The 15800-nt window shown below is 40.1% G+C and overlaps 1 protein-coding gene across 2 annotated transcripts in view; it reads left to right on the top strand.

Annotated features, from left to right (window-relative positions):
* LOC122806904 overlaps nucleotides 1-15800 on the top strand; it is a 145515-nt gene that overhangs the window by 95495 nt on the left and 34220 nt on the right. For both annotated transcript variants that reach the window (XM_044077711.1, XM_044077710.1), the window contains exon 2: nucleotides 13933-14067. In XM_044077711.1, coding sequence (XP_043933646.1) covers nucleotides 13968-14067 — 100 coding nt within the window. In that variant the 5' untranslated portion in view covers nucleotides 13933-13967. The remainder of the gene's footprint in view (nucleotides 1-13932; nucleotides 14068-15800) is intronic.

The following is a 15800-nucleotide window of genomic DNA, read 5'->3' on the forward strand; positions in this document are numbered from 1 at the left end:
TTGTTAGGATTTTTATTAATGCAGTCAGAAAAGGATAGTAGAGCAGTTGTAGTACTATGGAAAGGCCTACAACCATGCTGGCCGTCAACTAGCAGATGGTTTTGGAGGAGATGATCAAGTAGCTGATGATGAATACATTTCTCCATAATTTTTGCTAAGGGGGAAAGTAGGGCTATGGGGTGGAAGTTTGAGAGTTCATTTGAGTTCCCACCCTTATGCAGTGGGATAATATATGAGACTTTCCAGAGGGATGGGATGGAACTTTCTGTAATGGTTCTGTTAATTAAGATGGAAACAGGGTAGGCAAGCACCCAGCTGCCATTTGAAGGTATTCAGCTGGGAGGAGGTCAGCTGATGGAGTGCATGGTTTAAACTTAAGAAGTAGGGAGTATATGAGAGATGTTGGGACAGGCTGCAATTGAAATACTTGGGGTAGAGTGGTTGGCAAGGATGAGTCAGTGGTTGGCATTGATGAGTCAGTGGTGGTAACAGGTGGTAAAGTATTTGCTAAAGATTAAACAGTTTCTGAAAAAAATTGTTAGAAAATATCAGCAATTTGGTTGGGGAGAATTATGAGTCAAGTTAGAGGGGGTAGGTGTTTTGGCTTGTCCAGGATGGAGTAATTTATTAATCCTGACCAGAAATTTTGTGGGTTTAGATATTGGGTTTGTTGGAATTTAAGGTAATAGATTTTTTTATTGAGGAATATTGATTTTTAGTGGCATTTCTGAGCTGTCTAAAGTTTAAATGATCAATAGGGTACTTCTCCATATATTTCAGATTTTATTTCTCAGTCTCATTTTTTGCCTTGTCTCATTTGAGAGCCAGGGAGCAGGTTTGTTCCTAATTTTAATAGTACGAGAGGGGACATTGTGCTCAAGGATTTTTAGGAATGTATTGTTAAAAAAAGACTGCTTCATTGAGAGGTAGATATTTTAGGGATGGCCAATTGCAGGCTTTTAGCTCTGCTTGAAAGTTACCTAGATTCAGGTTATTTTATTTCCGGGTGGTTCTAAAGTTTAGTTGAGTGGGAATGGTGATCTTTTGTCTAGTTATAAAGGTAAGAGAGCGGTCACTAATATCATCAGGAAGTATGCCTAGTTTGTAAGATTGGGTGTTACTGTTGACTAGTATCCAGTCCAAGGTAGTTTGTTTGTTGCTGGGTTTATGGGTTCTGGTAGGGTCGGTGATAGTTTGATAGAAGCCATAGAGATTAATGTGAGATGTAGGTTTGTCAGAAGTACCACAGTTCCAGTCAATATTAAAGTCTCCAAGGAAAATAGTTTCTTGTGGGAATGATGTAGAAAGCCAGTTAAGGTAATTTTCAAGAGTAATTATGTTGTTGCCTGGGGGGATGTAAGAGCAAATGATGTATATAAATTTATTAGCATTAATTTGGAGCTTAGATATCAAGATTTCAGCATTGCTAGGTGAGGGAGGTTGAGTGTTTAGTGAGGTTACCTGTAGTTCAGATTTAAACAATATCGCTACCCCCCACACCCTTTTTGTTAGGATGGTCAGTTCTAAGGATGTTATAACCTGGAGGGATGATATCATTGTTTTTAGTATATGGTTTGAGCCAGGTTTTTGTGAGACATAGGATGTCAAAGGAATGTAAGTCTAGTAGGGCATGAAGTTGGCTAATGTTGTTATTTAAACTACAAATATTGAGGTGGGCAATGAGAAGAGAGTTCAAGGAAGAAGAGAGGGTATGGAAAATAGAGATGAATTAAGAATGGGAGTCAGGGAAGGTATTACCAGGCCCTGGGTTTGGGTGAATGTCGCCGTGTAGTAGTAGGTACTGAGGATTGTGTGGAAGTTTTGCTAGTTTACATGAAATAGGGTCTATTTTTCTGGTTTGGAAATACTTAATATGGTTTAATCTGTGAAACTGTAGGAGAAAGTAGACTGATGAGGATGTAATGTTACTGTGGGTTTGTGAGGCTGATAGATACAAAGGGGAAGTTTGTTTAAAGGAGTGTTGAAATTGAAAGGAGCTTAGGAATTCATAGCCTGTGAGGCTATGAGATAGAAGTAGAGTGGAAAGAATTATGGGCAAGAGGAGGAAATTAGAGAGTTTTAGTAAGCCAGGGGTTAACATAATGAGAAAATGTGGGAATGTAAGTAATGAGAAAATAAGGGGTTATAGAAGGGCAAATATGAGGTGAGTTTGTTTAATGAGGAAAGTATAGATAGTGGAAGGTGTGAGTAAATTAGTAACAGATGGTTGAGTATGTAACGAGATATGTCAAGCTATTGGGTGATGTGGGGTGGGGGTGTGGCTACTAGCAGTATAAGGATAGGTGCCCTGGGGTGAGTTGGAATTGGGGGTAGGGTAGGGGAGCCCGCAGGGTGAACGGAGCGGGCAAGAGCATTAAGGTAAGTTCAGCCAAAAGACAATCAGCTGCCTTTTGTGTTTGGCATAATACAGAAGTAACTAAAGTAAAAACTGGGGAGCAGAGTATATAAGCTTATCAGATACATGTAGATGATTTAGTAAAGCGAGAGTGAGGTTCTCATGTGCAGAGAGGAGGATTAGAATTGTACTGAAATGCCAAAGAATGGGTGTAGGACCTGAGGGATAGTTAGTTTTAATGCTAGAATATAGTGTAGGTAAAAATTGCCACCTAGTGGTCAGGGGAGTAATAGCAGCTGGGGGGATAGGCAAGAAGCTATTTCAAAGGGATAAGATATAGGATGAAGGGTCAAAAGGGTGGAGGGAGGAAGTAGCTTTGGGTCTGCGGTAGGCTACTCAATCTCACACCGGAGGGTTAACAAGCAGTTATAGGCACTACAGAAAGGTAGAAAAAGGTATTTTGCAATATAAAAGTACAAAAACTTAGTACAAGCTTTATGAAGCCAGGCAAGGAGTCAGCTTCAGGGGCATCTTCAGGTTAGCAGGGGGTTATTCTTTAACTTTGCAGCAATGAGGGAAACACCTAGATACACTTAAATGTACAAAAACTTGATACCTCTGTAATTAAGCAGAAGTGGGTGGGGGGTGCAGGTTCAAGGTTGGGGAAGGGATAGACACAAAGTAACGCAAGGTTGAGAGTCAGAAAAACTGGACTAAGCCAGTTGCTAAAAAGAAAACAGGAAAACCAAGCTAAGTTAATTGCAGGTCAGTGTGGTGCAGTATTTACCTAATAACTACAAATGTTATGCTACTAATCTAGTACAGAGTGGTGAAAAGGACTACCACTTTTGCAGGGAAAAACAAAAGAAGTATGGGCTGCAGGTACATAAGTAAACTTTTTCCAAGAGAAAGTAGTTTTAAGTAATTGATCTAGGAGTACCATAGGAAGAGAGAAATGGGGGGGGGGGGGACCAGTAGTGTGCATGCGTACAGTGAAAGGGGAAACAGTCTTCAGTTTGGAGGACAGATTAAATACAACTCTAACATACACTAGTGTAGCTGAAAGCACTTTAGTGTTCCACTGACACAGGGTCTCACAGTGCAGGGCAACGAGACAGTCTTGGGTTGAATGGAGGTTGGCCAAGACACAGGATGTAATTTTGCTGAGGGGAATGCGAGCAAACTACTGGGGATTCCTATGAAGCAAGGCAGAAAAGCTAAGTCAAAAGATGGTGACTTTCTACTATTACTATCCTATCTATTATTTTTCTGTCCCCAGCTTGTACATTTTATAGTATCCTACTGCACAATAATTTGTGCAAAATACTAGGTTGTACAAATGACAGAGTCAATGGAAAAAAAGTCTAATTTATATTTCATTGTAATATTGCTAGGGCAAAGGAAGGTTACTGTGCAGCATTAAACCCTGCTTAAACCTGTACTACCCAAGGAGCACTGCTATAGTAGACAGAAGGTTTGATGACATATGTCATGCTGTACTGTAGATGGCAGGGCAGGACCTATCTCAACAGTTCGCCACCTTTTGCCGCTCACTCATACCTCTTCAGTCCAAAATCTTTACTTAGTAAAGCCACTGGAACTTGATTCAGGAAGTGAATGCCAGAATACTTTAGCTTGCAGCTGATGTCCTACCTCCTCAGCTAAGTGTGTCACCAGCTTCCAGAGTGATGCAGAAGTTGAAATAGGGGAGGGGTTATTTGCAAATCCGCTTTGCTGGTGACCTGACGTATTAAAAGCCCAGTAAACTGTACCTCTCTCATGTGCTGTTCTGAGGCTTAATGTCTCTGAACCGTAAAGAGCACATTACCTTCTGTAAAGCCCAAACTTTCTTGTACTACAAAAATGTGGTTCTTGAGTCATGGCCTAACTGGCCTAATTATTTTCTGAATTATCAGGTACAAGATTTGGCAACTTCTTTCATCATTTAAAAATTTTATGAAAACTTTGATTTTAGCAATTTTCTGAAACAAAACTTAGTATTTTTGACTAAGGGCAACAACAAAATGATCTGGTCATACTGCCTTGTTTTTAGATAGTGGTCAAATCGGATGTCCTTCCTTATCACTGCTGTGGTATTTTTTACTCCTGAGATATCCTGATGAGGATAGCCAAATGCCCAGCCTGCATACCAAAGTCTTTACATTTTCTAGGTGCCGTACATCAAACATATGTTCTATGTACAAGGCATAAGGTACATATGTGATGTATGAGCACTTAATCCTCAGAACTTCTTTGCCTCCAGTCAGAATGCTACATCTGAATTTGGTCTGCAAACCTTTCCCCAAGTTGGTTCCACTACCGAGCCTTCTATATATGAATGCCCTGTTGGAATCTCTTCCTTTCTTTTTTCAAACTATTACCTTCGTTTACATGTCATCCAGGAAGGGAAAATGTGAGAATGGGAAGCAGAATCCCCATAAAGATAGGTATGAACAGTGCCTTTTTCTTTGGGTGTTACCCACGACCATACTCAGTATGCGATTTGTCAGTTGTTTGTCCGTAAGACTCTCTGCCATCATCTGTTGTCTCTTTCCGCTTACTTGGAGAACCAACCATTGAAGCTTTTGGCTCTAGGTACCATGGTCAAATATGGCCACCCCTAATGTTCATCTGCAGAAAGAAAAAAAAGGTGTGAACTAATCCTGCTACTGTCCAGCTGCCACCAGACATCTCCATTGAGTTGGATTAAATCCAAGGATAGTCCAGTGCTGTGACCAAGTTGGAGGCAAGCATGAAGCTGTCTACCTGTACATCCACTTTGGGCTGTGTCTACACCTGGTACAATTGTGGAAGGGGAACCACAGGTTATTATTTTGAAGGGGCCAAGTGGAATACCCTCATTGAATGTAGGCAGGGGTCTGAACCTCCTAGACCTGTTAAAATGGATGTTTCTTTGAAAAAGAAGCAGAAGTCTAAGTATGCGACCTCTGTACTTAAGGATCCACTTAAAGAATGGTGGGATTTTACTTAGGGGGTTTTCAATGGTCTTATGGCTCTTAATCCCCTCTAGGATTATCTTCTACTGCTTTTGTTCCTTGATCTTCCATTCCTTCCAAATGCCCTGTAATGAAAAGTTCGACTGCTGAGGATTCATTGACTTACTCCTTTCAGATTCACTCTCCACATGCCCTGGGGTCTGCGGAAGATGATTCACTTTCTCATGACTCTCCTATGGAGTAATTGTCTTTTAGGGATACAGTAGTTTGTATGATGGACTGTTCCCTGGTTTCTGATGTTCAAACACTATGGACTCTTGCAAATCGATTCTCCTCAGCCTTCTGTAGTCCCTCCTGTGCAGGCTGCCCTCCTGGATGTCTTCACTGCAGCTTCTCAGGCCCCTGACTCTCAGTCACCTGCCCCCAAGAAACAACAGGTTCTATAAAGTTCCTTAAGTCAGCAGTTTTTATGTAAAAGCCCATCCTTTGATCCTGCTATTTCTGTAGACACTGTCTTCTTCTAAGCATTTACCTTCTGATAAGAACAGCGGTGCCTTGGACAAGTATGGTAACAAAGTACATACCTCTGCTACCTTAGCCTTCAGTGCTATTAATTACCAGACCCGTATGAGTAGGTACATCCTGGTTCTTCTTTCTCAACCTGGGGGCATTCTGAATGATATGCCGATTCAGAGAGTAAGACTTCTGCCATTTCCCTTTTGAGGTCTGCTTCTCAGGTGGCTCATCATTCTATTAAATGCAGTTATGATTCCATTGATGCCTCCTATAGGGCATCTGCATCTGGATCTGTAATGAGGAGGTATTAACAGTTATGTCTCCAGGCTCTGCCTGAAGACATCAAGGCCAAGTTATTGTATTGGATTCACCATTAGACAACCAGAATCTATTTGGCACTGCTGCGGCAGAAATATTTAAGACCATTCAGGATAAGGGTAAAGTTATGCAGGATTTAAAACAATCTTAGAAGTTATACCAACGGAAACGAAGACTGGACAAACTACCGGAGCAAACGCACAATGAACAAGGAGCCACCAAGCTGGACAAATGATTCCTTGAGTTGTACACCAAACCACACACTTTATTACTTAAAATAAAATAACACATAATCCACATAAATTCATGTAAGCGCTTAGTTTAAGCTTTGCTAAACTTCATCAGACAATTTGAAAATCATGACATCACTTCCTTTTATACTATCTAAATCACTTCAATTAAAACATAATTAATCAATTAGCTCATGCTGCTGCTGTTAATAACATACTATATTACTTTTTCCTAAGAAAATACAATTGATGATGAAAATTATGAAATCAAGTGCTTAAATAAGATGTGCATTATACATAACTCTCATATGAGGGGTACATTCAGAGACTAAATACATTTTGTGTAAAAAATAATAAATATACTATCTTATAAATGTGCATAATTTAAAATACATTAATAAATAAATGAATAAATAAATAATTAATTAATACTGCATGTCTTTGTATATATTAATACCATATAAGCAAACTGTTCTATAATATATATTTTTATGCATAAATTCTTTAAAACATTATAGAAAAACATTTTGTCAAGTATAAATCTGTTTAAACTGTATGTTACCTAATTACTATGAGCAACATTGAGTACAGCATGACTCACACAATTTTGTTTCTATGTAGTGCTTGCAATTTTTAGTACTGAGGTGATTGAGCTATGCTCATTTATTCCGGGTCACATATCTGCTTGTGTTCTTATTTGGGAGAGAGGTGTAGGGTGGAGAGTTGGGATATAAGTAGGGCATGTGAGATGATGTTAAAGTTGTTTGACCGATCTAGGAATAGTGTGGATATGAACTTGCCTGAGTTGCATTCGAGGTTTATGGTTTCAAGAAAGGAAAGAAGGGGAGTCATGGTGCTGTGGCCAGGGAGGAAACCGTGTTGGGTAGGGGAGAGGAGATTGTTTAGTGTTAGGTGTGTCATGAGTTGTGCTTGTATTGTTTTCTCTAGTATTTTAGAAAGAGGGGAAAGGATGGCAATAGGCCTGAAGTTGGTGGTATCAGTATTTTTGCCACCTTTGTGGAGGGGGATGATGCAAGCATGGCACCAGATAGAAGGGATGTATGATTCTTGTATGGATCTATTTATAAAAATAGAGATGGCATAGGCAATGCTGTCTGCAGATTGTTTGAGGAAGTTGAATGGAAGGTTGTCGGGTGCATTGCAACAGGGCTTGAGTTTGAGGAGAAGTCTTTCTGTAGTGCTTGTGGGGATGGGTTTGGGGCAGAAGGATGTGGAGGAAGGTTGATGATTGGGGTGCTGATTGGGGCAGGAGGGGGTGGTGGTGGAGGAGGGGGAGTGAGAAGTAGGCTGATAGTTTAGCTATGCAGTCTATGAAGAATGAGTTGCACTGGCTGGCTGTTTCAAGGTTGGAGAGGTTGGAGTCTGGGCAGGGGTTTTCTTTGTTACCAGCATGCAGCATGGATGAGATGGAGTCCCAGAATTTTTTGGGATTTGTTGAGTGCAAGGACTGGAGTTTGGAGTAGTGGACTTTGCAGTCTTTATTAGTTTTTTGCTGAGTTTTGTAGTTGCTTACACTCTAGAAGGGTGTTAGGGTTTTTATGTTTTTGATATTGTTTCCATTTTTTTGTCCCTTTGGTGCAAGGCTAGTTTAGTATCTTTTGATAACCATGGACAGGAATTGGTTTTGATGCATTTGGTTCGAGGGGAGGCCTGCTGACTGAGAAGGGTTAGGAATGAGTGGTTAAAGTAAGAAATGGCATCATCTAGTGGAAGGGTTTTTAAGCATTTGGAGAAAGGTAGAGGGTTGAAAGAGGAGAGGTTGCAGGTTTGGATGTAGTGGTGTTATTTATGCAGTGGTGATGGGAGACGGTCAGCGAAGGCTGGCAGGTGATTGCTGAGAGGATCAGGTAATATTCCGGCTTTGGTGATAAGGTTTGGGTGAGTTGTTGGGATCCAGTCAATGATGGTACCAGAGATGCCATCGTTATTTGGTCTGGTTGGAGATTGTATTAGTTGGGAGAAGTTGTACAGGCTGATTGTGTGGAACGGGGCTTCAGAGATAATAGTATTCCAATTGATGTTGGTATCACCAAGTATACAGGTTTCATTTTTATATTGGAGGAGAACCAGGACAGGATGTTTTCAAGAGTTTTGATATTATCACCAGGGGGAATATAGAGGGAAGCGATACATATGGACTTGTAGTTGTTTAGGTTTAGTAAACCTATTTTAATTTCAGCGTTGGCAAAGGTTGGTATTTTATTGGAGTAGGGAGTTATGGTATGGAAGGTGGGGTAGATTATTGCTACTTCACCTCCTTTTTTGTGGGCTGTGTCATTGTGAATGATTTGGAAATCTAGTGGTAGGATTTCGCTATCTTTTATATAGGTTTTCAGCCAGGTTTCAGAAATGGCAGTAATGTCAGAGTGGCTATTGCAGAGCCAGGCATGGAGGTTAAGGAGCTTTTTTTTTTAGGCTTTGTGCATTAAGTGTTGTAAGGTGAATGGACTTTGAGTTTGTGGGTTGAATGGAGAGTTTGGTGAGATTAATGTTAGGGATGGGTCCAGGGTTGGGGTGGATGTCGCTGGCTAGTGAGAGAGAGATGTGGTGGAGTAGAAGAGTGAGGGAGTATGCTGGGCAAGAGTAGCTTGAGTTGTGTGAAAGTAGTGATTTTCTGGTACCACCTTTAAGAGGGGAGTACAGAGAGGGTTGGGTTGGGAGCAGTTTTGGTTTGAAAAAATTGATTGGGTTAGAGGTAAAGAGTTCATGTGAGATGGATGAGTAGGATGGAAAGTAAGGTTGGTGGTAAGATGTAGTGGAGTGTGTGTGAGAGTTATAACAAGGGTTGGGAAAAAGTGTGAGATAGGTAAGAGAAGAGAGAAAGAGATTAGTAGGTCAAATGGGGTTACAGGGAGAGATGATATGTAGAGCATTGTAGAAGAGGTGGATGTTTGGGATGATGTTGGTTGGGGCTTGGCTTAGGTGTATTGTGATTGGAGAGGTGTTGGGTGGGGAGGAGTCTGGGGATGTATAAAAGTACAGGTAGTGAGGGCGGGTGGAATTTGGGAGCAGGGTAGGGGAGATGAATAAGCCCAAAGGGCGAACGGAGTGGGTTACACCTTCTGGGAGGAGCAGCAGTCGCTAAACATAAAACAATCAGTGAGACGGTGGGTTACACCTTCTGGGAGGAGCAGTAGTTGCCAACCATAAAACAATCAGTGAGAAGGTGAGTTACACCTTCCGGGAGGAGCAGCAGTTGCCAAACATAAAACATTCACTGAAAAGGCGGTTTACACCTTCCTGGAGCAGCAGCAGTCACCAAACATAAAACAATCAGTGAGAAGGTGAGTTACACCTTCCTGGTGGAGCAGCAGTCGCCAAACATAAAACATTTTGTGAGAAGGTGGGTTACACCTTCCGGGAGGAGCAGCAGTCACCAAACATTAAACAACCAGTGAGAAGGTGGGTTACACCTTCCAGGAGAAGCAGCAGCTGCCAAACATAAAACAATCAGTGAGAAGGTGGGTTACACTTTCTGGGAGGAACAGCAGTCACCAAACATAAAACAATCAGTGAGAAGGTGGGTTACACCTTCCAGGAGGAGCAGCAGATGCCAAACATAAAACAATAGGTGAGAAGTTGGGTTACACCATCCAGGAGGAGCAGCAGTCACCAAACATAAAACAATCAGTGAGAAGGCAGGTTACACCTTCTGGGAGGAACAGCAGTCGCCAAACATAAAACAATCAGTGAGAAGGTAGGTTACACCTTCCGGGAGAAGCAGCAGTCACCAAACATAAAACATTCAGAGCGAAGGCGGGTTACACCTTCTGGGAGGAGCAGCAGTAGCCAAACATAAAACAATCAGTGAGAAGGTGGGTTACACCTTTCAGGAGGAGCAGCAGTTGCCAAGCATAAAACAGTCAGTGAGAAGGCGAGTTACACCTTCCGGGAGGAGCAGCAGTCGCGAAACATAAAACAATCAGTGAGAAGATGGGTTACACCTTCTGGGAGGAGCAGCAGTTGCCAATCATAAAACAATCAGTCAGAAGGCAGGTTACACCTTCTGGGAGCAGCAGCAGTCGCCAAACATAAAACAATCAGTGAGAAGGTTAGCAACTACAGAAATAGGGCAGCCTATCATTTTGGCTTGAATGTTACCTTTCTGTTTGTTTATATTTATGCACCAATGGAGGGCTGCAGTTCACTGAGAAGTAGGAAAATAATGTAGTTATGGCAGGGGGTTTAGAAAGGGACATGCAGTAAATTATGACTCAATAGAGGACTAATTAAAAAAGAATGAAATATAGTGTAAGCAAGTACACTACTGGGGATTCCTATGAAGCAAGGGCAGAAAAGCTAAGTCAAAAGATGGTGCCTTTCTACATCACTTTTTTTGATTCAATATGCAAGTATACTCATAAGTTCATATGGTACTTACAGTTGTGGACATTACTGAGGGATCCCCGTGGGACAGACAGAAACCGAGTGTAGTCAGGCAGAGGTTTTCAGTATTTAAAGATGGTGCCGCAGATCAGGGAAGGAATAAGTAAACTCTCAAGAAGAAGAGGGAGGGAATAGACAGGATTGACAGCGCTGGGAAGCTTACAATAAGATTATGTTAAGAGACCGAGAGAAGGGGGGGCTAAGAGATAGGGCTTGGAAAAAGCTGTGAGAAAACAGGTTTGACAGGGCTAGGAAACTTACACTAGAATTATGTTATGAAAACAAGAAAAGTGGGGGGGTGGGGGCTATGGACCAGGACTTGGAGAAAGCTGTAAGAAGAGAAAAACAGTCAACCAGCTAGTCCTGGTCAGTACCTAAAGGTGTCTGTTTATCTGTGTGAATTCAAAAGCAGATTTAGTAGAGCATCAGGGAAGTAGAATATAAGATAAATGTAAAGCTTTGGGAAACTTTATAAATTTGTTAGAATAAACTCTGTTTGTGGCTGTGCTTTTTAATACCAAATCAATTGAAAATAGGCCTGGAATCCTCTCTAGGGTGTGTGTTGAAATCCTGAAGATTGTGATATTTATTTATTGAGATTTGTTTACGTACAGCAGAACTTTGTAGTAGCCGAACTGAATGAACAGGTGTAGCAGAATGAATATAGTCCAAGATTTCAGTACCCTAGAGTATTTCTCCTTCTCCATCCCACACTTGAAAACCACAATAAAAAAAAAAGTACTCAGATTTTGTATCCTCATCTCAGCTAATACCTAACCAGCTTAATAGATTCTCACAGGCTAAGTTGGTGATGTGGCAATTTTTAATATGCTTAAATCTTGCTACAGGAAGTTACATATTACATAGTACACATTCGTTTTGGGAAACAGTTTGTGTTAAAACTTCACAGAGGTTAGAAAACTCATTTCTAGTATCTGTGTTCTATACTGACCATTTTGGCAAACATCCAAAAGCTACATGGTGTCAGAGTGAAGAAAAATATCTGTAGATATAAAGAATTCAGTCTGTATGTAACAAAAGAAATTTTAATTGTCAGTAAAAGAAATTCTCCCTCTGCAACCAATAGGAATTTTTTTTACTGCAAGACATCCTAGCCGAAAATTCGAAGCTTTGGACCTAACATTTTGATACCATAGCATAGGCAACCACATTTTCTGTCAGAGGCATGTTTGGCAGTAATACGAGGAGCAGAAACATTTGCTTTTCTTTCATACAGTTTACCACCCTAAAGTTAACACTGAGTATAGTAAAAAACACAAACGTACATAGGTCTGAAAAACACATTTTTGTGCTAGTATGTAAAGCACATCCTCCATCATATTCATTCAGTTGTTCATTTTCCAGTGTATGCTTTATTCTGTTTGGGTTGATGGAGAGTCAAAGTCTATTGTGAAACTCAACAGGCATGAGGTAGAAAACCCATTGTGTATGGAATAACAGTCCATACAGTAATGTTCAAGAAGAGGAATGAAATTTAAGGGAAGACAGGAATTGAGCAATTTGTATAATGTTTGAGTGAATGAAAATGATTAAAAAGAAACCACATAAATATACAGCATGAAAATAGTCAGTAGTGTAGCTAGGATGGAGCGAAAGAAGCAGCAGACCCAGGTGTAAAGTACTAGGGTGTGCGATCAATAGATGCTGATTGGTCTTCAGTGCAGTATATTACCAACATCCAAATGCCAATATTGCATTTGTGGTCAGAACCGAAGCACTTAGTGAGCCGTGTGTTGCATAAACAGTAACATCTGCTTGCTAAATTGTAGTCAGCAGTTTAATATGACTTATTCAACCTCCTTAAAACTTGCATCTAGGATTTTAACTACATCAGTAAGTAAATAAATAAGACTAACTGACAAGATGGATACCTAACCTAATCTAACCTAACCTAACCTTGTGCATTCCACCTTTGGAACAAGAGCCCCTCTACATGTCAAGTAAAGCAGTACCTTCAATGCTTTTAAAGCTAATCTTGATAACTGGAAGGCATTCACAACTTGTTGCATGTGTTCAACTACGTAACATTTCTAGACAAGTGGCGTGAATACATAGTCATTTAAGGGGCTTATTTGATTAAACTCTTAAATGTCTTGGTGACTTGTTACCTAGAATCAGTCTCTAAACTTATGAGTCTATGAGGATACCCTTAAAACATTTGGTTTGCATACTGCATTGTTTATATGGAAAAGCTAATCATATGCAACATGCAGGGTATTACAACAAGTAGAGGGAAATTACACAAAAAGCATGAAAAAAAAAACAGTTTAACAAAAAACATAATTTGCATGCAGTTTTAATTTCCTAATATTTTATGAAATGAACAAAACGTGTATTTACCAAATTAAAGTAGAAAATGATTATGTTACGGGCACCAGCACTTCACTACTCCCCTAATCATGTCACCTGTTATACCTCCCTGCAGATTTACCCCAGTGCTTGATGTGAAGCAATAATAACTCTTCTTGGATTAAAGACACGACCTTGACAATACCATTTAGTCATAAAGACAGCCATTGAAACATTCTTAATTGTGAAGGGGAACTGTGCCTCCCCTAAAAAACTGAAAGAAGGCAGGGCTATAAGTTATAACTCATCTGAAATCTGCCCATTCATAGAGTAATCATACAGATATTAGTTTCCCTTCACCACTCAGCTGCTAGATAAAGGGTAGAACCTCCCTATGGTATTTCAGTTTAGTAGATGTCCAGGACTTCACAGGAGTATCTGACCTAATGACTCCATGTTCTAAACCTGCCACATAATCACTTGTTGCCGACACACTTATCCTTTAGTTCTGCACAATGACAGTTTTGTAGCCCCAATCAGAAGTAACAGGAAACTTACAAATGTTCACTGAAATCAGATAAACTAGCTAATAACTGATAACTGGTCAACTCTAACACCATTTGCATATAGCCTGGACTTCCTTACCTCTTTAATAATAATGATGATTATAAATATGATAGTGGTTTATAAATAAGGCATTACTTTATCCTTTCTAGACATCATATGCTTTATGTATGTGTATGTGTTTGTATGTGTTAGAAGGAGTAAACAAATTAGAATTGTCTTAATGGGCATATGGCATACAGAAAAGTAACATATTTTTCATTTATTTTAAAAGAACATCTTTCAGCTTGATAATATAACTGCAGAAGAATGTGTGAGGCAAACAGTGAAACAATTGAACTGGCCACTCTTGGACGACCCTTTAGACTTGGCATGCTGTATGACTGTCGCAGTGATACACTTATTCCAGGTAATTTTTATAAATAATACAGCAATTTTTGTGTTATCAGCCTCTATAACAAAAGTGCTTTATCTTCTTAAGTGCACAGATATGTATGCAAACAGATTTTTTATTTATTTGACATTTGTTAACAGGGTAAGTCCAACTGGGTAGGAAAATTAACAAATGGAATATATATAAATAGAACAGTGGTACAAAATCATCAGACAGCTTACAGCAAAGTAATGAACATATTTATAGAAGGTATTTTTTTTCAGAAAAGGTATGCAAGTATCAATTACATGTAATATATTCTTAAGTTCTGAGATGTGAAGATGAGATTGTTTACTATACTGATAAATAATTAGAGTGCAGACAATTACTGAGAAAGGCTATAAGATGACAGAGTTCTTGTTATTTAAAGGTGCAACTGGGGGGGGGGGCAGTAGGAGAGAAGAGATGACAGGAAGGTAAGGTTATGCTGGTTCAGAACAGAGACATAACCATGCCAAATGGAAGGTATCTTTTAATGCCATTTTGAAGGAGATGGTGATAGTGATAGATCTGACATTTGAAGGAAGTTTGTTCCAAGCATTAGTGACAGAGTAGCAATACAGTAGTTTGCCAGTGTTTTTATTGGGCTTATAGATGTGCAGTAGGTTCTGGTGAGAGTACAGTTGGGGATGTAAGGCTGAATAAGGGTAGAGAGAGAGGGACAGAAGGATGGGTCATGTAAGACTGAATGAGCTGTGACAAGCTGGGGTAATAGAATCTGGTGCTGGAATTCAAGCCATTGCAGACATTTTAGGGCTGTACAGTGATTGAGTACGATAAGGCAGGTTAGAAGCAAATCTTGCTATTTTATTATAGGTGCTTTCTAGTTTATCCAGGAGATTAGATTGAAGGTTTGTAAAAATAGGGGCTGCATAGTGTAACGTGGGGAGTAGGTAAGCTTGAGCAAGGGAATGTCTAGAGGATTCAGTGAGAACATTTTTGTGCCTATATAGGAGTCCAAGTTTTTGATTGGTCTTTTTAATGCATAGCTGAATGCGGTGATCGAATTTTGGATGGTCATCCATAGTAACTCTAAGGAGTTTGGTATGAGGTTCAATAGAGGTGACTGTATTGTCAAGTGCAGAGACAGAGAAGGTTGCTTTATGAAACTGAATGGTTGTAGGGAGGTAAAGGAAGAGCTTAGTTTTCTTGGGGTTCAGTAAGAGTTGATTAGAAGTAAGCCATCTTTCAACTGAATGGAGGGACTGTTGGGTGAGGGTATGGAGATGAGAGATGTTGTCAGAGCAAGAAATGATAGTAGAATCATCAGCATATTGAATAATGTAGAGTTTGGGCAAGAAGAGTAGAGGTTGTTAATAAAGATATTGAAAAGTAAGGGTCCAAGGATGGAGCCTTAGGACACCCCTGTTTGAACAGATAGGAAGGGGGGAAAAGGTAGTTTGCCATTTACAGCCTGAAGACTGTTAGAGCGGCAGCTGGAGAATCAGGATAGGGAAGAGTCGGTGAAGTTTAGAGAAGCAAGTTTTGAGAGAAGATTCAGATTTCTGAACCTGGCATTTAAACTTCAGTTTGCAGAGCCCCTCTATTTCAAACATGCCATTGCCCCATATTTCTGTATTCAGAAAATGTGTAACTGAGATACATCATGTATCTGCATCTGTAAGTAGCCAAATATACTAATGCAGGGAGCATTTTGGCTTCTCAGTGCACTTTAGTAAGTGGATTAATGTATCAGACAGAAGTAAGAA

Source organism: Protopterus annectens, chromosome 7.part0, assembly GCF_019279795.1.
Source record: "Protopterus annectens isolate FY-2018-M chromosome 7.part0, PAN1.0, whole genome shotgun sequence".
NCBI lineage: Eukaryota > Metazoa > Chordata > Ceratodontiformes > Protopteridae > Protopterus > Protopterus annectens.